This window comes from Odocoileus virginianus, chromosome 23 (assembly GCF_023699985.2).
Source record: "Odocoileus virginianus isolate 20LAN1187 ecotype Illinois chromosome 23, Ovbor_1.2, whole genome shotgun sequence".
Taxonomy (NCBI): Eukaryota; Metazoa; Chordata; class Mammalia; order Artiodactyla; family Cervidae; genus Odocoileus; species Odocoileus virginianus.
Window position 1 is genome coordinate 20,442,629 of NC_069696.1, and position 23,000 is coordinate 20,465,628.

General features: G+C 42.7%; 1 protein-coding gene across 1 annotated transcript; it reads right to left on the reverse strand.

The window, feature by feature from the left end:
• Positions 1-1,097: 1,097 nt before the first annotated feature.
• ART4 (ADP-ribosyltransferase 4 (inactive) (Dombrock blood group)) lies at positions 1,098-15,395 on the reverse strand. The gene is made up of 3 exons (XM_020887449.2): positions 14,945-15,395; positions 9,578-10,283; positions 1,098-1,690 (listed from the first exon to the last, which is right to left on the reverse strand). Exons 1-3 carry the CDS (start codon positions 15,113-15,115, stop codon positions 1,599-1,601), a joined length of 969 nt encoding a protein of 322 aa, XP_020743108.2. The 5' UTR covers positions 15,116-15,395; the 3' UTR covers positions 1,098-1,598.
• Positions 15,396-23,000: the final 7,605 nt, after the last annotated feature.

The window sequence follows — 23,000 nt, forward strand, 5'->3', positions numbered from 1 at the left end:
CTTGGACACAACTCTCTTCGAGCAACAAAATGCAAAGAAACTGTATGGGACTACAAATAACTGTCATGTGTAGGTGGTATAAATTCTGGACCCAAAGGTACAAAGAGACCAAAAACCCAATTGCCACATCTGAAGAGCCCTGAGCAAAAACAGGGTACTGCACAAGCCCCCTGCACACAACATCACCTAAGGAGTGGGTAGAACACCTAAGCCAGCCCTCTGGCCTGACCGGTGGACACACCCCTACTCTCACCCCACTCGAGAAACAGGCTTGCCCTTCCGCTCTCTCATGGAGCAAGCAAGCAAGAGAGCCTGTTGTTTGCTCTCAGCTTCCTCCTGCTACAGCAGGGGTCCCAATAAAGTGAAAGTGAAAGTGAAGTCGTGTCCGACTCTTTGGGACCCCATGGACTGTAGCCCACCAGGCTCCTCCGTCCTTGGAATTTTCCAGGCAAGAGTCCTGCGGTGGATTGCCATTTCCTTCTCCAGGGGATCTTCGTGACCCAGGGATCAAACCCGGGTCTGCTGCATTGCAGGCAGACACTTTACCATCTGAGCCGCCAGGGAAGCACAGTAAAGCCATTCCTGAATTTCTGGTCTGGTCTCTAGGCAATTTCTGTTAATTGGGAATGGCCAAGAACCCTGGTTGATAACAAGACTACACTAGCTTGGTCTTGAATGCTGGTAAAATTCTCTAAAAAATAATAAAATTTTTTGAGAGCAGGCGAAAAAATTCTTTAAAGAAAATTCACACATTTAGTATCTCCTTGGGGCTCATCAAATTCTTTGATGAAGAATTTGTCCTTTGCTAACTCAGATATCTCTGATGTGTTCCTAGTATTTGGGCTCTCCTGGTGGCTCAAACAGTAAAGAATCTGCCTGCAATGCAGAAGACCTGGGTTTGATCCCTGGGTTGGCAAGATCCCCTGGAGAAGAGAACGGCAACCCACTCTAGTATCCTTACCTGAAGAATTCCATGGAGAGAGGAGCTCACGTATTTCTGATGTGTTCCTAATATTTAGGATTGCTAAATAAAAAATAAAGGAAAGTCTTTGTATTCATCATAAAATTCCTTCAACTGAGACAACACTTGATTCAAATTATTAAGGCAGAAATATAATTTATTGATTTATGTGATGAAAAAGCTCAGGGTATCCAGTTTCAGACAGTTGGATCTAGGTGCACATAGCTTGTCATCAGGATGCACTTTCTTTTCATTTCACCACTCCTCTTTCATTGTGTTAGCTAGGGAGGTAGAGTCTCTCTTTTTGGTGGCAAGAGAGCTGCTAGGGGCTCTAGCTTCATATTCTGCTTTCACTAATCTCCGCTGAAATAAAAAAGGCCCCAACCTCACTTCCAGCCCTAATTCCAATAAAGTACACTGATTGTATCTCACAGGATCCTAATGAGTCATTTTCTATCCAACGTGACTCCTTGTATCCATGGAGAAGAAATATACTTACAGGCCTACCCATAGGCAATGGACGGAGCCAGTTCTACATCAGCTGATAGCTCGGCAGATTGATTCTCTATGGGTATTCAGGGTGCCCTGACTGGAATAAAGCAAAAGGGTACAGGAGAGGCAAAACCGCAGGCTTCCTTTATGCTCCACTTTTGGAAGAGATGATGACAGTGGTCAAAAAGGAGAGAGAAGCAATAACTAGAGGAGTAGGGATGCACTTTCTGCTGGACGCTGTGAAAACAAACAAAAAGAATTATTGAAGTTTTAGGTAACAAGAGTTTTTTTCCCCCTAAAAAATCTACTATCTACTTCATTTCTCCTTTGGTTCATGTCTTAAACTTAGAAAATTTGTAACAAAAAATACTTGAAACTACTGTTTTTTAAAGGTGTGTAGTCTTTTTTAATAAGATGACTTTTTTTTTCCCCCTGGCCCCATCATGTGGCAAGCAGGATCTTAGCTCCCCGACGAAGGGTCAAACCTGCACCCCCTGCACTGGAAGAGCAGTGTTGTAACCATTGGACCACCAAGGAAGGACTGAAACTAGCTACTTTTAAAAAGGTGTATTCTCTCTTAGATTTTTCTCAATGACAACACAGGCCACTTATTGTGTAGACGATAAATTAGGTCCCAAGAGGATAAAAGGTATACCTCAGGGTTGATGATAACAGTTGATGGTAGAGCTCTCCCAATTGTACGTCTTTATTATCATCAGCAGCAGAATTATTGCCATCACCATTATCCTCATTTACATCACCATTATGAAAGCTAACATTGTTTAAAGGCTTATTCTGTTCTGGGATCTTTTTAAGCACTTGCTACAAATTAACTCATGTAATCCACACAACAAAACTATGAGGTATTTATCCTCATTGTCTTCATTTTTTATCTGATAAAGCTGTGACAGAGATGTGAAGAAACTTGTCACATGCCATGCATCTAGTGTGCAGTGGAGGCAGCCATCAAATTTAGGTGGTCAGGTTTGAGCCATATGTATTTAAAAACTTTTATTTATGTAGTTATTTACGGCTGTGCTGGGTCTTTGTTGCTGCATGCGAGCTTTCTCTGACTGCAGCAAGCAGGAGCTATTCTTCACTGTGGTGGTCAAACTTCTCATTGCAGTGTCTTCTCTTGTGGAGCACCGGCTCAGAACACAGGTGCTTCAGTAGTAGTGCATGGGCTTAGTTGCTGGCTGCCTGTGGGGTCTTCCCGGACCAGGGGTCAAGCTGTTATCCTTTGCACTGCAAGGCAGACTCTCAACTCTGTATTTTTAACCACTGTATTGTCTCTACATATATTGCATGCCCAGTCATTTTTTTTTTTAATTATAAGGTGAGCAAAAAGTACTCATACAATCCTGCTTGAGGTATGTGTGTGTGTGTCTGTGTGTGTATACTGCCTACATGGACACACACTTCACGGGAAAGGTTAGCAGACAGTAAGGTGTGGCTGATGAAAGCGATACTTATTATACTAATTGGGAATACAATGGGATGAGAATATTGGATGAGATGGAGGAGGGAAACCTTTAAAATATGCTCTAAATAAAGAATGGAATCTCCTTTTCAACCAGACTTCACTGATTATTAGTGTAGAAAAGAAATTGAGATAGAAAGCCATTCAACTCTGTGATTGCCTCAGTATTTGACCATATTGCTTGATAGGATGACCAGATAATGGAGAAATATTTTTCCACCACTTTCGTATAACATATAAGATCCCTAGAGTTTCTAGGGATTTCTATTTGGAATTCTACATATACTTACAGTAAATTTCAAAACCCTAATTTTCTTAGACAAACAAATTAAGAATGCAAGCATATTTCTAAGCTTTTGTCAAAGTTTATGTTAAAATTGTACTATCTGGATTCTCAAAGGGACTAGGAGCCAGTAATATCACTTTAGCAGGTCACTCATTAGAATGATTCTTACGTGTTTTCTGTTTTGTTTTCTCTTCATTGAGACTAGAGATCACAAGGACCTCTAACTCCAGCCTTTATCACCTTTCTCATTTTTTCATGGAGTAAGATTCTACTGATGAGTTGTCAGAAAATATTGATTGACAAGAAAACAATGTAACAGTGAAAGATCATGATTTGGGGGTGATTAGCTTTGGTAATCAAAGAGCCTCTTGATGAGGGTGAAGGCGGAGAGTGAAAGAGCCAGCTTAACACTAAATGTTAAAAAAATCTAAGAGCATGGCATCTGGCCCCCTTACTGCATGGCAAATAGAAAAGGAAAAAGTGGAAGTAGTGACAGATTTCTTCTTCTTGAGCTCCAAAATCACTGTGGATGGTGACTGCAGCCATGAAATCAGGAGATGATTGCTTCTTGGCAGGAAAGCGATGAAAAACTTAGTGTGTTGAAAAGGAGAGACATTACTCTGCTGACAAAGGTCTGTAGAGTCAAGGCTATCTATGGTCTTCCCAGTGATCACGTACTGTTGTGAGAGCTGGACCATAAAGAAGGCAGAATGCCAAAGAATTGATACTTTCAAACTGCGGTGCCGGAGAAGACTCCTGAAAGTCCCTTGGAGAGCAAGGAGATCAAACCAGTCAATCTTAAGGGAGATGAACCCTGAATATTCACTGGAAGGACTAATGCTGAAGCTGAAGCTCCAGTATTTGGTCATCTGATGAGAACAGATGACTGATGACTCATTGGAAAAGTCCCTGATGCTGGGAAAGATCAAGGGCAGAAGGAAAAGAGGGTGTCAGAGGATAAGACGGCTGGACGGCATCATCAATGCAATGAACATGAACTTGGGCAAACTCTGGTAGATGGTGAGGGACAGGGAGGCCTGGCATGCTGCTGTCCATGGGGTTGCAAAGAGTCTGACCCACCTGGGCAACTGAAAAACAACAACAAAGATTTGGTATTGAAGCTTTACCCTTAGATGCTTGACTTTGATCATTTTTGTTACTTTCATTGGGACTCAGTTTTCTCATCTGTAAAATGAGTTTTTTACATCCCTGGGTCAGGAAGAGCCCCTGGAGGAAGGCATAGCAACTCACTGCAGTATTCTTGCCTGGAGAACTCCAAGGACAGAGGAGCCTGGTGGGCTGCAGTCTATAGGGTTGCAAGAGTCAGAGACTACTGAGGTGATGTAGCACCCAGGCATACAGCTATTAACCAATGCCCAGCTCTCACTGCCTCCATCATCTGTTCTTCCCATCATGCTTTGTGGTCCATCTCCCAGATTCATTCTATTACTTATTCTTCCATCCATTCATTTCAGATGGACACTGTCCATCTGAAAAGTATGATGTCACAAATTGTGTGAACTACTTTGGGATAATTGAAGCCCAGAGTAAAAGAAAATAGGAAGCAGTAAGTTAATAAAATAAAGATGAAAGTCGCTCAGTCGTACGACTCCAGGCCAGAATACTGGAGTGGGTAGCCTTTTCCTTCTCTAGGGGATCTTCCCAACCCAGGGATCAAACTCAGATCTGCCACATTGCAGCATATTCTTTACCTGCTGAGCCACAATGGAAGCCCAAGAATACTGGGGTGGGTAGCCTATCCCTCTCCAGTGGATCTTCCCGACCCAGGAATTGAACCAGGGTCTCCTGTGTTACAGGCAGATTCTTTATCAACTGAGCTATCAGGGAAGCCATGGTAATGGTAATAGTAACTTATGGTTCTAAGAGCTTTCGCATGCATTAATTCATTTTCTGTTCACCAAGATCTTATAAGGTCAGTTTTATTTTTTTTTTTAATTATTCCCGTCTTACGTATGAAGGAAATGAGGCACAGAGAGAATAAGCCATTTGCTTGTATTCTCACTGCTAGTAACTGGCAAGATTAACATGTAAACCCACGCTGACTGCAAACAATTGACTATATTTTTTCTGGAAGTGTACTTAAGAATTTTAATTATGTGAAAGATTTTAACAAACCACACTTCTTTGTGAACCCAATGATACAGAACAGAGCATGTATTTGTGTGTCTACAGATTTTTGGCACCAATTGTTTTGCTGAAAGAAGCAACATTTAAGGACAAATACCTAACATAACGTATTTTGGGTCTTCCAATGGGCATGAAAACATCTGTTTCTATGGTAATAAGTATAGGTCACATGAGGGGTGGGAGAAGAATCAGAAGAAAAGCTGTTCATTTAGCTTGTCTTTTAACAATTTTTCTTTTGCAAATTTACTTCCTTCAGTGTAGTATGCTACCAATTTGACCTCATGACTCTGAAGGAGACAGATTCTTGGGAACTCTTTGACCCTGAGCTCTTCAGTTACAGGTTAATGGAAGCAATTTTGAAATACATTGAAGGACTGAGGAAGCTCTGCTCTTTAATCTACTGTCTCGTCATTGGGAGAAACGCAATGTCCCAGGCTGACCCATTTTAAAAGCCTTCATGTTGTTTTTCGCATATTGCATCTGGCAGATTAAGAGGGAAACTGGAAAAGAAACGTAAGGGACTTTTTAGCATATAAAATAATGGGACTTCCCTGGTGGTCCAGTGGTTAAGACTCTGAGCTTCCAGCACAGGGGATCTGGGTTTGATCCCTCGTGGGGAACTAGGATCCCACATGCCACAGGGCACAGCCAAAAAAATAAATAAATAAAAATAATATATAGACTAGTTTGTGGATTTCTGCTGGTGAAAAAATTGAAAGAATAGAAAACAATCTCCTGAGAGGATTCCAGTTTCACAAGGAATTAGATACTCTGAATTCTCCAGGCTGAGGTTAGTGATTATCCAGGTGATTGGCCAGGAGTAGTGATGTGGACACCACCAGCCATCTAGAAAAACAGGGTTTTAGAGTCCATTGACCTTCCTCCCTCTTCCCAGTGAAGGACTCCCAGATAAGAAAAACACACCATCTGCCTCCTCCCATGTTCAGGTTTGCATCAATCTAATACTGCTCCAGGATGTTGGGATAAGCAGAGTGTCACTTATCAGTTAATAGAAATGACTTCAGAAATTTGAGTACTTCCCTAGTGGCTGAGATGGTAAAGAATCTGCCTGCAACACAGATCTGAGTTTGATCACCGAGTTGGGAAGATCCCCTGGAGAAGGGAATGGCTAGGCTGAACACCCAAGAATCGATGCTTTCACATTGTGGTGCTGGAGAAGACTGTTTAGAGTCCCTTGGGAAGCAAAGAGATCAAACCAGTCAATCCTAAAGGAAATCAACCCTGAATATTCACTGAAGTTCCAATACTTTGGCCACCTGATGTAAAAGGCCAACTCATTGGAAAAGACCCTGATGCTGGGAAAGATTAAAGGCAGGAGGAGAAGGGGGTGACAGAGGATGAGATGGTTGGATGACATCACCAACTCAATGGACATGCGTTTGAGCAAACTCCTGGAGATAGTGAAGGACAGGGAAGCCTGGTGTGCTGCAGTCCTTGGGGTTGCAAAGAGTCGGACACGGCTTAGGGACTGAACAAAGAACAACAAGAAATTTTGGTCTTCCCAGGTGGTGCTAGTGGTAAAGAGCCACCTGCCAATGCAGGACAAGGGACACGGGTTCAGTCCCTAAGTTGGGAAGGTCCCCTGGAGAAGCAAAGGCAACTCACTCCAGTATTCTTGCCTGAAGAATTTCATGGGTGGAGAAGCCTGGCAGGCTATAGTCCATGGGGCTGTAAAGAGTCGGACATGACTGTGTGACTGAACACACAGCACAGGAAAGATTTCAGAGAGAGCTTTCCCACTAAGGAATAAAAACCTCAAGAAACAAGAACAAAATAAAAAACACTGCAGTGAATAGCTGAAAATATTCTGAAGTCTTTCTTTTTTTTTTTTTTTTTTTGTATAACCGATAGAGATAGGTGGATAGCAGCAAAACTGCGGAGTCCCTTACTCACATTTGACTCTCTGTGACCCCATGGACTGGAGCCCACCAGGCTCCTCTCTCCATGCGATTCTCCAGGCAAGGGTACTGGAGCGGGCTGCCATGCACTCCTCCAGGGGATCTCTCCAATCCAGGGATCCAACCCATGTCTCCTGCAGTGCAGGCTGATTCTTTACCAGTGGAGCTACCAGGGAGGCCCATTAGCAAAGCTACCTATCTCAAATGATGAGAACAAAGCCACAGTATTCCAGGGATGCAATTCCAGAGAATCCTGGAACCTGGCTATGGATATTCTTATGTATTATCAAAAGCTCACTATTTTATTCACATTTTACCCTAGTCTCTATAAACATTAATCTCTTGGGTCTGTGGAGCAGAAACACATGCCATTCATTATTGCTATCTTCCCTGCTGCCAAGGAGAGAAGGGTGTGGATGAAAGTCCTAGTAGAGCACTTTTCCCTTGGTCTGTGTTTACAGATAGGCCAGAGTGAGCAGGATCTTGACCTCGGTGGGGATACCAGTTTGAAGACCGTTGCAATGCTGCAGCCTTAACATGTTGAGAAATGCTGATGGGCTGAATTATTCATAGTAGCCACGATGATGGAGTAGAGGAAGAGTGGGGGATAATTTCAAAGGTAGACTCTTAGCAGAGTTACGGTTGACTTTGTAAACGAACACACATGTGGATCAGGATGGCCTTCCTCTTTTTGAATCAAACAGGGCACAGCCTTTGCTATATAATTTTCACTGCGTTTGCTCCATCAAATGACTGCGGCTGGCAACATACAAGGATAAAAAGGAATCAGTCACATGTGTTTCTATAAAAGAGCTTAACACATGTTTATATTGTGAAAGCCAATTTCTCCTACTTCAGTTCATTTTTCATGGTATCATCAGTTGTTCTGTTATTTAGTTGCCAGGTTGTGTCAGACTCCTTGCGATCCCGTCGACTGCAGCACACCAGGCCTCCCTGTCCCTCTCCATCTCCCGGAGTTTGCCCAAGTTCATGTCCATTGGGTCGGTGATGCCATCCAACCACCTCATCCTCTGTCTCGCTCTTCTCCTTCTACCTTCAATCTTTCCCAGCATAAGGGCTCTTGCTAAAATACTGATCTGACTGATACTCCACTTCTTACAGACTCTAATGATTTCTCACTGCTTACAGCATGAAGTTTGAAAATCCTTGGCGTGAAATACAAGAGTTTTTACAAACTGGCCCCGTCAGATCTCTCTAGCCCAAATCCACTTCCTACTCCCTTTCTACTCCTGGCTTCCTCCTACATCTTACACTCTGGTTGTCCAGAATTTTGATATTTACCTGAAGATACCAGATTGTTTGAAATCCCTGAAATTCAGTATATGTTTTTTCTGTTTGAAATGACTTTTTGTCTCATCCTTACTGAAAGCCAATATACATATTTTTGGCCTTTCCCCCATAAGCCCACTTAAAAAAATAACTTTTATAAAAGAATAGTGATACAGAAAACAAATTTATGTTTACCAAGGGGGAGATGGGGGGAAGAGATAAATTGGAAGATTGGGATCGACATATATACAGTGTGTGTGTGTGTATGTATGTGTGAGTCAAATCAGTCATGTCCAACTTTTAGTGACCCTACAGACTATAGCCCGCCAGGCTTTTCTGTCCACAAGGATTCTCCAGGCAAGAATATTGGAGTGGGTTGCCATGCCCTCCTCCAGGGGATCTTTCCAACCCAGGGATCGAACCCAGGTCTCTCGTATTGCAGGTGGATTCTTTACCAACTGAGCTACTAGGGAAGCCCCCACATACACATTGCTATATACAAAATGATAACTAATAAGGACCTATTGTTCAGCACAGGGAACTCTACTTAGTACTCTGTAATAACCTTTATGGGAAAAGAATCTGAAAAAGAGTAGATATATGTGTATGTATAACAGATTCACTCTACTGTACATCTGAAACTAACACAACATTATAAATCAACCATACTCCAATAAAACTTTTTTAAAAAAGAAAAAAAATTAAAATTACTTTTTTCACAAGATTTAAAATAAAAATAGTGGCCTGTGATCTAGTAATGTATGTGGTTTAGTCGCTCAGTCCTGTTCAACTCTTTGTAACCTAATGGATTGTAGCCCGCCAGGCTCCTCTGTCCATGGGGCTTTCCCAGGCAAGAATACTGGAGTGGGTTGCCATGCCCCTCTCCAGGGGATCTTCCCAATCTGGGTTTCCCGCACTGCAGGTGGTCTCCTTACCAACTGAGCCACTAGGGAAATCCTGATCTTGGACACAGTGAATTGAATTTGGATCAATAACAATACCTTTTAGCAGCTGACAGTTGTACATGCTTTGGGTCCCATTTGACAGCAATTGCAACCAATTTCCTCTTGGATGGTAGCTCGCATTGACAACTTTAAACAGCTCATAGGGAGGGACCAAGACCTTCTTGAGAGACAAGTCTTGTAGTGGTGCCCCCAGGCAGGTCAACATGGTAAATAGAGTTTGGTTCTCAAATCTCTGTGCCTGTTCTCTTGCTGGGGAGGTGGAGAGAAACTGGCCAAAGCGAACAATGGCACCCACGGGGGCTTGCAAGTAAACGCCCTTCAGCTCATGGTGCACCTCGTAACATAGAGGGTCTTTCCTCGAGATAATCTCTTTCCTCAGCAGCTGGATTGCTGAAGTCAGGAAATAGTGTAGATATTTGAAATGGAATGAATGTCTATACTGCTGCGGAGACCCAGCAGCAATGGCCATGGCTCTGGAGAAGTCTAAGTGAACTCTGTTGTCTGATAAATAAACCAAGACAGCCACAGCATGTGTAGTAGTCATGTTCCTGGGGAGAGGTTTTTCTTGGTTCAACCAGTTAAAGTGTGTTTGTTTCCAGACCTTGCGGTAATCCTTATTGGATTCTAGTTCTTCGGTGAAATAATCCCCTTGAAGCAGCATCTCCATGACTTGTTGGCTGCAGCCTTGGTACTGATCATCAAAGGAATTTGGTGCCAAGTCGAAGTCGATTTTAACTGCAATCTATAAAGAAAGAATTTCACATGCTAGCAAGGTAATTCTCAAAATCTTTCAGGCTAGGTTTCAACAATACATGAATCAAGAACTTCCAGATGTACAAACTGAATCTAGCAAAGGCAGAGGAATCAGAGGTCAAATTGCCAACATCTGCTGGATGATGGAAAAGCAAGAGAATTCCAGAAAAACATCTACTTCTGCTTCACTGACTGTGCTAAAGCCTTTGACTGTGTGGATCACAACAAACTGGAAAATTCTTAAAGAGATGGGAATACCAGACCACCTTATCTGCCTCCTGAGAAACCTGTGTGCAGATTAAGAAGCAACAGTTAAAACTGGACAAGATCGAGCAACTGAACAACAATAAGGAAAGAAGACTCTTGATTATAATTTTTCAAATCAGATGGTGAAGCTTGTTAACCTGAAATAAATAGACTGCCAGGCAATTCATTAGTAAAGATAGGTTTATTCAGGATCAGCAATTCAGGGTTTGTAACCATGGCACACCATGTACAGGTCCTCACAGGGTGAGGGGAGAAAAACACTCTCCTAGAGGAGAAACGGAAGATGGGAGGATACAGTAAACAGAGTTCATGGCTTTTCATTGGCCCAGTCCTTGCCAGGAAAGGGGCTTCCCTGATAGCTCAGTTGCTAAAGAATCCACCTGCAATGCAGGAGACCCTGGTTCGATTCCTGGGTTGGGAAGATCCCCTGGAGAAAGGATAGGCTACCCCACTCCAGTATTCTTGGGCTTCCCTTGTGGCTCAGCTGGTAAAGAATCCTCCTGCAATGTGGAGACCTGGGTTCGATCCCTGGGTTGGGAAGATCCCCTGAAGAAAGGAAAGTCTACCTACTCCAGTATTCTGGCCTGGAGAATTCCATGACTGTATAGTCTATGGGGTCACAAAGAGTCAGACACAACTGAATGACTTTCACACTCACTTTGCCAGGAAAGAAGAGGTGCTTCTCTTCTTCCTGTTGGGCTCTGCTATCCTGGGAGCAGGGCTTCCCCAAAAGAATCCATCTGCAATGCAGGAGACAATAAAGATGCCGGTTTGATCCCTGGGAAGATACCCTGGAAAAGAAATGGCAACCCACTCCTGTATTCATGTCTGGGAAATCCCAAAGATGGAAGTGCCTGGTGGGCTACAGTCTAAAGGGTCTCAAAGAATTGGACATGACTAAGCGACTAAGCGCACAAACACACACACAAACACACACACATCCCGGGAGTAAAAGCACCCCCTTCTGGTCTTCTGACTCTTATTTAATTGAGTTTTCTGGGGTTTTTTTGTTTTTAATTTTTGCAGTGTAGTAGCTGATTTGCTTTATTTGCTATACTCTTTAAGACCAAGTCGTCTCCTCAAAATCGGTATCTGCTGAAATAAGTTTCACTCATAGTCATTACACGGCTCCAGTCCTTCCTGTTTCTGTGACCCATGTTAGATATTGAATTTAGTTTGACAAATATTACTAAAAATACAAACATCCTCATCCCCCACGGAGAAAGTGACTCTTCTGTATCACTGCAAAGTCTTTTGGTACATTGAGTATTTTGAAGAAAAAATAATTATCTTAAAGTTTAATTATACTTTCTGTTTCTTCTCCTGACCCCTTCACATTCTCACATTGATGTTATAGGGAATATTTCTTTTACGAACACTTAAAGATTGTATTAGAAGTCTTTGGGACTTCCCTGGTGTTCCAGTGGTTAAGACTGCATCTTCATTGCAGGAAGCACAGTTTGGATCCCTGGTCATGGAACAAAGATCCCTCATGCCATTCATTGCGGCCAAAACAAAAGCAAAACCAAACCAAACCAAAATAACAAAAAATGACTTCAGTGATGGGTATTGTTGAGTTCTCTAACAGGGCTATGACAACCCTCTCCTCTGCCCAGGACTTGAAATATGAAGGCTAACATACAATATTTGCTATTGAATGATAACCTGTTGGAATACCCATCTTTAGGTCTGATGGCTGGTGGGCTTGTTAAGGGTAAACCCCAGAATGGGTTGACTTGCCCCCTTAGCTGCAGGTGATATTGGATTGCAGCCTGTCCAGGTGGGATTCTTGTCATGGAGGAACACATAACTCATGCCTTTTGCTGTGGGGCTGTCTCCCAGGAGGAAGAGGAGCAGAGTCAAATGCAATATAGCCAGTTATTCTTCATGACTCTGCCAGTTGAGTAAATCTGCCCACTTCCAGGGAAGCAGCATGAGGAAAGAGCTGGCCAGAGGTCAGTAGGGTTCCTGGGAAAGTCCCTCCTCTTATAAATAGAAACCAGGAGTGGGAGAAAGACACTCTCCCATAGGGAGCCAATAGAATATTACTTATTGATATCTAGTGCATATTAAGTTTACCACAATAAAGTTAGTGGTACATGGGCTTCCCTGGTGGCTCAGATAGTAAAGAGTCTGAACCTGGGGAGACCCAGGTTCAATCCCTGGATCAGGAAGATCCTGTGGAAAAGGAAATGGCAGCCCAACTCCAGTATTCTTGCCTGGAAAATTTCATGGGCAAAGGAGCCTGGTGGGCTATAGTCCATGAGGTCACAGAGACTTGGACGTGACTGAGCGACTACTAACACTTTTTCACCTTCAAATTAAATAAATAGAAGTTAGAGATTTGAAGACAAGTTCATTAAGTATCATCCACCCATAACTGAAAGCCATATTTTTCAGTTATCTGAATTCTAAAATGTTTCCCTCTTGGCAAAGAAATGGTGCTTTCTTAATAAACAGAACTTATTAAGGAACAAATTAAGAGATGAAATTCCATCCAGTGAGTGTCAACAGCGCAGCAGCTGAAACTCAGAAACATACCATTGGGTATTTTTGCTATGCTATTTATGGCAAGAGGTCAACTAGTTTGTGCAAATTGAAACAAAATTTTAAGACTGCTTAAATGATTTTAACCAATGACTCTTGACAGCAGATTAACAAATAGTTCTACAGAATATATCTAAGCCAAAAACAAAATAAAAATACCTGCTGTCAAACCTCATACACTCCAAAACTTTAATCTATTCAGTTCAGTTCAGTTCAGTTCAGTCACTCAGTCATGTCCGACTCTTTGCAACCCCATGAATCGCAGCAAGCCAGGCCTCCCTGTCCATCACCAACTCCCGGAGTTTACTCAAACCTATGCCCATCGAGTCGGTGATGCCATCCAGCCACCTCACCCTCCGTCATCCCCTTCTCCTCCTGCCCCTAATCCCTCCCAGCATCAGGGCTTTTCCCAATGAGTCAACTCTTCGCATGAGGTGGCCAAAGTATTGGAGTTTCAGCTTCAGCATCAGTCCTTCCAATGAACACCCAGGACTGATTTCCTTCAGGATGGACTGGTTGGATCTCCTTGCAGTCCAAGGGACTCTCAAGAGTCTTCTCCAACACCACAGTTCAAAAGCATCAACTTTTCAGCGCGCAGTTTTCTTCACAGTGCAACTCTCACATTCATACATGATCACTGGAAAAATCATAGCCTTGACCAGACAGAACTTTGTTGTCAAAGTAATGTCTTTGCTTTTTAATATGCTGTCTAGGTTGGTCATAACTTTTCTTTCAAGGAGTAAGTGCCTTTTAATTTCATGGCTGCAATCACCATCTGCAGTGATTTTGGAGCCCCAAAAAATAAAGTCTGACACTGTTTCCACTGTCTCCCCATCTATTTGCCATGAAGTGATGGGACCAGATGCCATGATCTTAGTTTTCTGAATGTTAAACTTTAAGCCAACATTGTCACTCTCCTCTTTCACTTTCATCAAGAGGCTTTTGAGTTACTAGATATCAAATGGGTATTCTGTTTTTTATTAACATGAGGTCATATAGAACTTTATAATGCTTCTTTTGAGTTGATCTATATGATATGGCTAATGTCAGATAGTGAAAGTAAAAGCATTAGTTGTTTAGCTGTGTCTGAGTCTTTGCAACCCCATGGACTGTAGCTCACCAGGCTTCTCTGTCCATGGAATTCTCCAGGCAAGAATACTGGAGTACATAGCCATTCCCTTCTCCAGGGGATCTTCCCAAGCTAGGGATCGAACCCAGGTCTCCGGCATTGCTGGCAGGATTCTTTACTGTCTGAGCCACCAGGGAAGCCAAAGCCAGAAAGACTTGGATTATTTTGCATTATTTGTCCTACAGATGCAGTCTTTTATGCAAATTTTATTGAGAGTAAAAAATTAATGCTGAGACTTCCCTGGTGGTTCAGCGCTTAAGACTCCACATTTCCACTGCAGGGGGCACAGGTTCGAACCCTGGTCAGGGAACTAAGATCTTGCATGCCACCTGACACAGCCAAAAAAGACCACCAAAAAATCCAAAACAAAAAATAATGCTGTGTCTCTAGCTTGCATGTGTGTATGCTAAGTTGCTTTAGTCATGTCCAACTCTTTGTGAACCCATGGACCGTAGCCTGCCAAGCTCCTCTGTCCATGCGATTCTCTAGCAAGAATACTGGAGTGGGTTGCCATTCCCTTCTCCAGGGGATCTTCTTGACCCAGGGATCGAACCTGGGTCTCCTGCCTTGCAGGCAGATTCTTTACCATCTGAGCCACTAGGAAGCCCCTATCCCAAGGAACTAAAGGTCATTTAGAGGTTATCACCAGGAGGATGCTCCAACGGAGCCCTGATCACAAAGAGATCACCTCCTCCACCATAACTCACCGTGGGTCTCTGCAGAGCAGAGCACAGCAGCAGGAGAAGAAGCTGTCCCCTCACCAGCCAGATTCTCACTGCAGGGGCTGCAGTATTTGCTAGAAGAATCCTTCTGCAACGATTGGTCAAGGGACAGCATTTGTTTGTGTGCAGAGTGCTTCTTTGCCCTCGCAGCTCCATTCTGAAATCAGCTTTCAGGATGCTCCTTTGAGGTTTTTCTCTTGCAGTAAGTCTCAGCAAGAACTCTCCTCTCCCACGTGTATCTCGAGACTTCTGTTGACCACCACCAACTAGCAGTTTTCCCGAGGGAAGAATTCAACTCACTCGTAAAGCTGGAACCGCTGTTGAACAGCCAGACTAGCGCACCAAATAAGGGATTCTAAAGTGAACTCAAGTTAGTGCCCAATTAAAAAAAAATCCTGGTCTTGTTTGTATGTGGGGAAATTCCAAAGGCTTATTCAGGGTCAGGTTCACCAGCTCAACCTTAAACTTCCTTAGCAAAGCAGGACAAGGCATGCCCCGTACGATGTTTGGGGTCAAACAGTATTATCTAGAGCTGCAACCTCTCATTGTGAGTGATACGATTGGCTGGTGAAGGTCCTTGGGAGCATGCCACCAAAAGGTGGGTCTGTGTTGGGTTTATTTGGCACTGCTGATAGACCCCACCCAGGAGGGGCTGCCATGAAGCAGAACAGTAGGGATATTGTCAAAACAAAGCCTGTCTTTGACTCACAAACTTAAGAGAACAAACTTACGGTTGCCAGGAGTGGGGGATGGGGGGGAGTTAGGGGGTTTGGGATGGACATGTCCACACAGCTACATTTAAAATGGATAACCAACAAGAACCTACTGTATAACATAGGGAACTCTGCTCAATGTTAACGGCAGCCTGGATGGGAGGGGAATTTGGGGGAGAATGGATCCATGTATGTGTATGATTGAGTCCCTTTGTTGTTCACGTGAAACTATCACAACATGGTTAAGTGGCTATACCCCAATACAAAATAAAAAGTTTAAAAAACACAATATCTGCAAAGTGCAAAAAAACTAGGCTTCTCTTTGCTGCTTTTCCACTGCACACTTAAAATTGGCCACTCTAGAAATTATACCTGTTGGGGGTCACAGATCGTCTACGTTTTTCTCTCCTAAAGGCATCATATCCTCAATCCACGCTATTTCAGTCTGTAGTGAATCCAAATGACTACTCTTAGAAAAGGAGCTGACAGTATTCAATAACATGGATCAAGAAGAGGTTGCAGGGTGCTAAGTGCATTCAGCACAAGTGTCCTATGAAACTTTCTCTTTTAGTCACTTCCTTTTCTAGTCTGAACACCCTTCCCTTGTTCTCAGTCTTTGGGGTAATTGTTTTTCATGTGATTCTTTCCCAAACTTACACTTTCTGATTCATATTTAACTGTAAAAGGAAATGAGATCTTGTTCTTGGAAATTCTGATTTTTTTTTCAGCAACTTAAAATATTTTTAAGTTGAAACTTCTGATAATATCACAGCAGTTATGCGTCATCACCAAAGTTCAGAGTATCTAGAAAAGTATGTCAGGTTGGTTTATTTCTCTCTCAGTTCTTGTCTCAACACATCAAAAGTTTGGAACAACAAACTAAGCAGTTTAAAACAACAGACAAGTTATAGCTCAGTTACAGCCCAAGAAGACAAATCTTTTATTAAACAGGCATTCCCAAGACATAAGACAAGGTTAACCCCAAAGGCGCCATGGTAATAATCCCTCTTGGCATCCCCCTTTTTATACTTCTCATCTTCTCCCTTTGGCTGTACCCTGTGCAAAATATGGCTTGTACCCACCACCAATCACGAAAGGGGATGCAAATGGGCATGTGCTCAAGGCTGATTGACAACTGCAAGTTATATAGCAACAGGCTCCTATATGTTTTCCCATAGTTCAATCTGTTATAATCAGAGGTACATATATGTAGAATATTTATGAACCCTTAATGGGCTCCTAGCTCCCTAAGGTTACTTGAGGAAACAGCTGAACATCAAGGGCTCTTGTGCCAGAGCTGGAGAGGTCCCTGTGTTTAGTTTGTATCCACCGAGTGCCTAGGATGCATATGCAGAAACTGGAAAACTCTCTGTGGTTATTTTTGTAACATATCTGTGAGCTCTCCTGGGTGTGTCTGGGATGGCGATTAGAGATCAGCTTGCGCCTTTTACAGCTAGGCCACCCCTTGTTGCTCCTGCCTAATTTTCTACCCAACAAGTATAAAAGAGGAAACAAAATTACCCATAAGCCATCATCTGAAAAAAGGTACTATTTTGATTTAGATTTTAGTTTTACACACACACACATTCTAGGACTGAAATAAAAGTGCAATTTTGCATGCTGACTTTTTCCCTTAATTTTTTTCTTCTACATATTAGGTTGTTTTTAAATGAAGTATAGTTGATTTCCCTTAATGTTTTAAGGTCAGCATGCCCTCATATAACTTAATACTTATTGAAAGCATGATTTTTTTTTCATGGCTCTACAATATTCTGCTATCTGTGCTACCATACAATGAAATATGGGGTGGCTCCAGGGACCATACTGTCACAAAAGCAGATTGGTGAATAGGAAGGACATGGACTCTTGAGAAAGACATGTCAGTTCAATTCCTGGCTCTCCTATTCAAACTTTGACATCGTGCAATGGAGTTAACTTCTTTGTTCCCCAGTTTCCTCAGTTGTTAAGTGGAGAAAGGAATAGTGCTTACAGGGACTTCCCTGGGTGTTCGGTGGTTCTGACTCCTGCTTCCCCTGTAGGAGGTGCAGGTTCAATCCTTGGCCAGGGAAGTAAAATCCCTCATGTCAGGCAGTGCAGCCAAAAAACAAACAAAAACAAGTAATAATAGTACTTACCTCTCTGAATGCTTTGATACATTTGTAACCCTTTAACAGCAGTTGACCCTGAGAAATTGTTTAATAAAATTATCATTTGTACCCAACACATCCTTATTTGTACCAAAATTTATTGGATAAATGTGTTAAACTTAGCCTGTTTTCAACTTTGCATTATTATAAACAGTGACTTGTGAAAATGTTTTGGACACAAATTTTTGTGTGCTTTTCATCTTGTAATTTTTGAGACACAATTTAGAGATGTGCATAGTTTTGGACTTCATTGAAAATGCAATGTGCATAGTTTTGGACTTCACTGGAAACATGAGTAGTGCATGAAAATATCCCTTTAAGATTTTAATTTTCATTCTTAAGATTCTTAACTGTTAACTTGAGATACTGAAGTTTTATGAAGAGAACTAAAATTAGAGTCTGAAAAGTGGGTTATGGGTCTGGTTCTACAGTTTGATAGCTGAGTTAACTTTAAAAAACCCTGTAATCTGTGCTGAGCTTCAATTTCCTTAACCTTACAGTTGTTCAGTCACTCAGTTATGTCTGACTCTTTGAGACCCCATGGACTGCTGCATGCCAGGCTTCCCTGTCTATCACCAACTCCCAGAGTTTGCTCAAACTCATGTCCATTGAGTCAATGATGCCATCCAACCATCTCATCCTCTGTCACCCGCTTCTTCTCCTATCTTCAATCTTTCCCAGGGTCAGGGTCTTTTCCAATGAGTCAGCTCTTCTCTTTAGGTGGCCAAAGTATTGGAACTTCAGCATCAGTCCTGGCAATGAATATTCAAGGTTGATTTCCTTTAGGATTGACTGGTTTGATCTCTTTGCTGTCTAAGGGACTCTCAAGAGTCTTCTCCAGCACCACAGTTCAAAAGCATCAATTATTTGGTATTCAGCCTTCTTTATGATCCAACTCTCACATCCGTATATGACTACTAAAATATTATAACTTTGACTAGATGGACCTTTGTCAGTAAAGTGATGTGTTAGCTTTTTAATATGTTGTCTAGGATTGTCATACCTTTTCTTCTAAGGAGAAAGTGTGTTTTAATTTCAAGCTGCAGTCACCATGCGTGGTGATTACCTAGTGGACAAAAACAAATAATATAATAATTACCATTCTGGAGAGTGTACTGTGCTTCAGTAACTTTTACTTTGTTATCGCCACCCACAATAAGACTATTAGGGAGAGATATTTTAGCCTCCATTTTCTGGGTGCATTTGCTGAAACTCTGAGGGTAAATAACTTGTCAGCGATCACTGGGAATTTCCTTATTTCCATGGCCCACTGCCTCCAAAAATTCTAATGGACTGTGTCATTTTTTTTGGTCATGGCATGCAGCTTGTAGGATTTTAATTCCCTGACCAGGGATTGAACCCAGACCTTGGCAGTGAAAGTGCGGCGTCCTAACCACAGGACGGCCTGGGAGCTCCCCTGTGTCATTTCATTATTGCCTATAAAGGTCTTGCCGATTTTTCTAATGGGACTGTCACTTCCCAAATAAGACCACCAGGCGGCAGCAGAAACCTTTGTAACCTATTCAGTTCAGTCTCTCAGTGGAGTCTGACTCTGCAACCCCATGGACTACAGCTCAGGCGTCCCGGTCCATCACCAACTCCCAGAGCTTGCTCAAACTTATGTTCATCGAGTCGGTGATGCCATCAAAGCCATCTCATCCTCTGTTGTCCCCTTCTCTTCCAGTCTTCAATCTTTCCCAGCATCAGGGTTTTTTCCAGTGAGTCAGTTCTTCACATCAGGTGGCCTAAGTATTGGAGCTTCAGCTTCAGCATTAGTCCTTCCAACGAATATTCAGGACTGATTTCCTTTCAGATTGACTGGTTTGATCTCCTTGCAGTCCAAGGATTAAAAGTGTAACCTTTTAATACAACTGAAATTTAAAGCTAGGGGAGAAGAAGAAGGGGAGGGGTGAGGAAGGAGAAACAGGGAGACAGAAACAGAAAAGAGACTGAGACAGAAGAAGGGAAAGAGAGAAGGAAGCAAGGGGACATCAGCAATCGTATCTGGGGTAAGGCCGCAGATCTGGAGTGTGTGTGTGTGCATTCAAAGAAATTTGCTTGCCTGCACAGAGTCATAGTTGTGGCCTACAGGATCTAGTTCCTTGACCAGGGATTGAACCTGGGGCCCCCTCCCTTGGGAGTTTGGAGTCTTAACCACTAAACCATCAGGGACAGATGTTCTGAGTGTGTGTGCATTTTATTAAAATAAGAAGTTTTCTGATGCTATTTAGAGTCATTGTAAAAAAAACAATCTTTTGCTTGAGGGTTATTTTATTAAATTTCCCATGAGATAATTTAATTTGAGTTAATTTGAGCTTGAGGTTCACTAATTACCTTTCTTCTTTTTATTTTCTTTTTTAATAACACTCAATTCTTCAAAATACAGTCTGCTGTCTTGATGGGTTAAGGGATATGGGTTTTGAAGTTGCACAGAGCTATGTTGCTGTTTTGCCTTCATGATTTCCAAGCTTTTGTGAATTGGGATAACTAATGTTAGTTCTCCATTTCAGTTTCGTTATATACAAAAGCAGAGATGACGACTCCATTCCTGCAGGGTTGTGTTGGCAATGAAACTGATATACTCTTGTAAAATATCATGACACGAATCTGTGAACTATACTGCCTCAGAAGCAGATTGGCTGAGAAGTAGAACACGGGCTCTTGAGAAAGACAGTGCTTGTTCTTAGTTGCTAAGCCGTAGTTGTGTCTGACTCTTTTGAGACCCTGTGGACTGTATCCTGCCAGGCTCCTCTGTCCATGGGATTTTCCAGCAAGAATACTGCAGTGGGTTGCCATTTCCTACTCCAGGGGATCTTCCCGACCCAGGGATTGAACCCATGTCTCCTGAGTCTCCTGCATTGGTAGACGGATTCTTTACCATTGAGCCACTAGGGAAACCCCTTGAGAAAGATCAGTTCAGTTCAGTCGCTCAGTCGTGTCCGACTCTTTGTGACCCCATGAATCACAGCACGCCAGGCCTCCCTGTCCATCACAAACTCCCGGAGTCTACTCAAACTCAAGCCCATTGAGTTGGTGATGCCATCCAGCCATCTCATCCTCCGTCGTCCCCTTCTCCTCCTGCCCCCAATCCCTCCCAGCATCAGGGCTTTTCCCAGTGAGTCAACTCTTCACATGAGGTGGCCAAAGTACTGGAGTTTCAGCCTCAACATCAGTCCTAAGAACACCCAGGACTGATCTCCTTCAGGATGGACTGGTTGGCTCTCCTTGCAGTTCAAGGGACTCTCAAGAGTCTTCTCCAATGCCACAGTTCAAAAATATCAAGTTTTCGGCGCTCAGCTTTCTTCATAGTCCAACTCTCACATCCATACATGACCACTGAAAAAACCATAGCCTTGACCAGACGGACCTTTGTTGGCAAAGTAATGTCTCTGCTTTTTAATATGCTGTCTAGGTTGGTCGTAACTATTCTTCCAAGGAGTAAGCGTCTTTTAATTTCATAGCTGCAGTCACCATCTGCAGTGATTTTGGAGCCCCCCCAAAAAAGTCTGACACTGTTTCCACTGTCTCCCCATCTATTTCCCATGAAGTGATGGGACCAGATGCCATGATCTTAGTTTTCTGAATGTTGAGCTTTAAGCCAACGTTTTCACTCTCCTCTTTCACTTTCATCAAGAGGCTTTTTAGTTCCTCTTAACTTTTTGCCATAAGGCTGGTGTCATCTGCATATCTTGAGAAAGATACCTTAGCTCAATTCCATGTTCTATGACTTTCTTAACGTTTGACCCGGACAAGTATTTTATGTCTGTGCTGTGCAGTTTCTTTATTTTTCTGATGCCCCTGACACTTAGCAGGTACTCAAAGCATGTTGCCTACTCAGATATTTGAAGACCAACAACTCACAGGGGGTTTAACACAGTGAAAGCTAATTTGTATTAAATATTTAATAAAGAATGGCATAAGAAACTATTTTGCTAACTTTCTAGGACATTTACACTAGTTTTCTAAAACTACTTTCGAAGCATGCGTTAAAGTAGTCACTAGAGGGACTTTGAGGGGTGAGGGAGGGAGTGTATCTTTTGCCACTAGCCCCAAGGTTGGAAAATGGCTCTTGGCATTTCCTGTTTGAGTCTTGCTAAACTCCTTTGGACCTGTGTTAATTTCATGCAGGTTCTGCCTGAAGTCCTTAATATCCAAAGGAAAGTGGTTTGTTAGCTATCCCCAAAGTAGATAGTCAGGATAGCTTTAACATTTTAACTTGCCTGTTCTCTTTTACCCTCAAATCCTTATAGAAGCAAAACTCCTTCAATTATTTCATGGTTTAAAATAAATTTTATCCAGATACAAATTTTTTTTATTTTTATTTTTTTGTTTATATCTTACAGATATGTAAGAGCTTGTGAGCATGCCTGCATGCTCAGTCGCTTCAGTCATGTCTGACTCTTTGCGACGCTATGGACTGTAGCCCTCCAGGTTCCTCTGTCTATCTTATTTTTCAGGCAAAAATACTGGAGTGGGCTGCCATGCTCACCTCCGGGGAATCGTCCCGACCCAGGGATTGACCCCACATCTCCACAGTGCAGGCAGATTCTTTACCACTGAGACACTGAGGGAAGCTCTCCAGATTTTTTATTTTTTAATTAATAAATTATTTTTGGTTGCGCTGGATTGTTGTTGCTCACCTCGGGCTTTGTCTAGTTGCAGCAAGGCGGGGCTCCTCTTTGATGAGGTTTGAAGGCTTCTCATTTGGATGGCTTCTCTTGCTGTGGCTCCCATGTCCTAGAGCGAAGGCTTCAGTAGTCGTGATGCATGGGCTTAGTTGCTCCTCAGCATGTGGAATCTTCCCAGACCAGGGATTAAACCCACGTCCCCTGCATTGGCAGATGGATTCCTATCCACTGCACCACCAGGGAAGTCCTAGATAAAATTTTAAACTTACAGAAACGTAAGTTTCTGCTGTTGTTTAGTTGCTGAGTCATGTCCAACTCTTTTGAGACCCCATGGACTGTGGCCCACCAGGCTCCTCTGTCCATGGATTTTCCCAGGCAAGAATAATGAACTGGGTTGCCATGCTCACCTCCAGGGGATCTTCCCAACCCAGGGATCTAGCCCTCGTCTTCTGCATTGGCAGGAGGATTCTTTACCACTAGGCCACCAGGGAAGCCCTAAGTTTCTGTATAAGGAACACGTGCGTGTTCAAGGAACTCCCAGGCCCTTTTGTAA

What these genes read in the sequence shown, in the direction of transcription:
- ART4 (XM_020887449.2), bottom strand. Translation starts at nt 15,115, where the DNA reads ATGGAGCTGCGAGGGCAAAGAAGCACTCTGCACACAAACAAATGCTGT. An exon ending in CTGCTCTGCAGAGACCCACG is followed by an intron (nt 10,284 to 14,944) that starts GTGAGTTATGGT and finishes CTTTCTTTATAG; the next exon opens with ATTGCAGTTAAAATCGACTT. An exon ending in CAACTGTCAGCTGCTAAAAG is followed by an intron (nt 1,691 to 9,577) that starts GTATTGTTATTG and finishes TTGTTTTCACAG; the next exon opens with CGTCCAGCAGAAAGTGCATC.